The sequence below is a fragment of the Plectropomus leopardus genome, unplaced genomic scaffold (genome assembly GCF_008729295.1).
Source record: "Plectropomus leopardus isolate mb unplaced genomic scaffold, YSFRI_Pleo_2.0 unplaced_scaffold2155, whole genome shotgun sequence".
Taxonomy (NCBI): domain Eukaryota; kingdom Metazoa; phylum Chordata; class Actinopteri; order Perciformes; family Serranidae; genus Plectropomus; species Plectropomus leopardus.
The window spans coordinates 1-892 of record NW_024623327.1 but is presented as its reverse complement, the minus strand read 5'-3'; the positions used below and the strand labels follow the sequence as shown (position 1 = coordinate 892).

Genomic DNA, 892 nt, shown 5'->3' with positions numbered 1-892 from the left:
TATGTATATCTATGTATATATATACATATATACATAGATATTATTAAAGAGAGAGCGAGTGAGAGAACAAACCTGCTTTCTTCTCGGAGACCTCTGGGACGTCTGGAAGCTCGTCTGCAGGAACATCAGGAAGCTCAACTTCTCCCTGAGAGAGGACACACAGAAAAGACACATAGATAGGACACAGAGAGGACACCGAGAGAGGACACGCAGAGAGGACATGTGATTGGGTCGGAGCTGCTCATCTGAGCCTTTGACCTCCTTTTATTTTGAAAAACTCTGGCAGTGATGGCGATGGGACGGACCTGAGTGATGGCCTCCAGCTCAGCCAGGACGGCGTCCTCGTCCTCCTGTGACAGCGAGCCGGCCAGCATCTCGTCGATTTGCTGCGGGGACACAACCGTCTCTCAGTAAACAACAAACAAACAAACAAACAAAGACAGCCTCCGGTGGCGTCAGCAGACTCACCCTTTGGTACTCGATGGCGTCTTGAGTTTCATCCATGATCCGCTCGACCTCCTCGATGGACATCACCTGAGGACGGACACACAGACAATCATCAACAGGCACTGGCACAGGCGGACACGTTTATGAAGACGCTCCCCTCGATGTCCCACCTCGTGCATCTTCTTCAGACACTCGTTTCCGACTTTCAGCCCCTGAATGACCTTCGCCTCGATCTGAGCGAACTCCAGGTCCTGGACCTGAAAGCAGAGAGGACACGTTAGTTTCTCCTCAGAGCCGTCCGCCCATCCGTCTTTCTGTCCGCCCATCCTCTCCTCCCGTCTCTCACCATGCGCTCCAGGTTCCCGATCTGGTTCTCGGTCTTGTCCAGCAGTTGATCCTGGTATCGTTTCTTCTTCAGCAGCAGGAGCGCCTTCCTGTTTGGACG

General features: G+C 52.7%; 1 protein-coding gene across 1 annotated transcript; it reads right to left on the bottom strand.

Moving 5' to 3' along the window:
- Positions 1-26: 26 nt before the first annotated feature.
- LOC121965759 (charged multivesicular body protein 6-like) lies at positions 27-883 on the bottom strand (the record flags this gene model as incomplete). Its single annotated transcript, XM_042515885.1, has 5 exons — positions 27-145; positions 306-386; positions 469-534; positions 618-704; positions 794-883. Coding segments are annotated over 5 exons (426 nt in total), but the record flags the coding sequence as incomplete, so codon positions are not given.
- Positions 884-892: the final 9 nt, after the last annotated feature.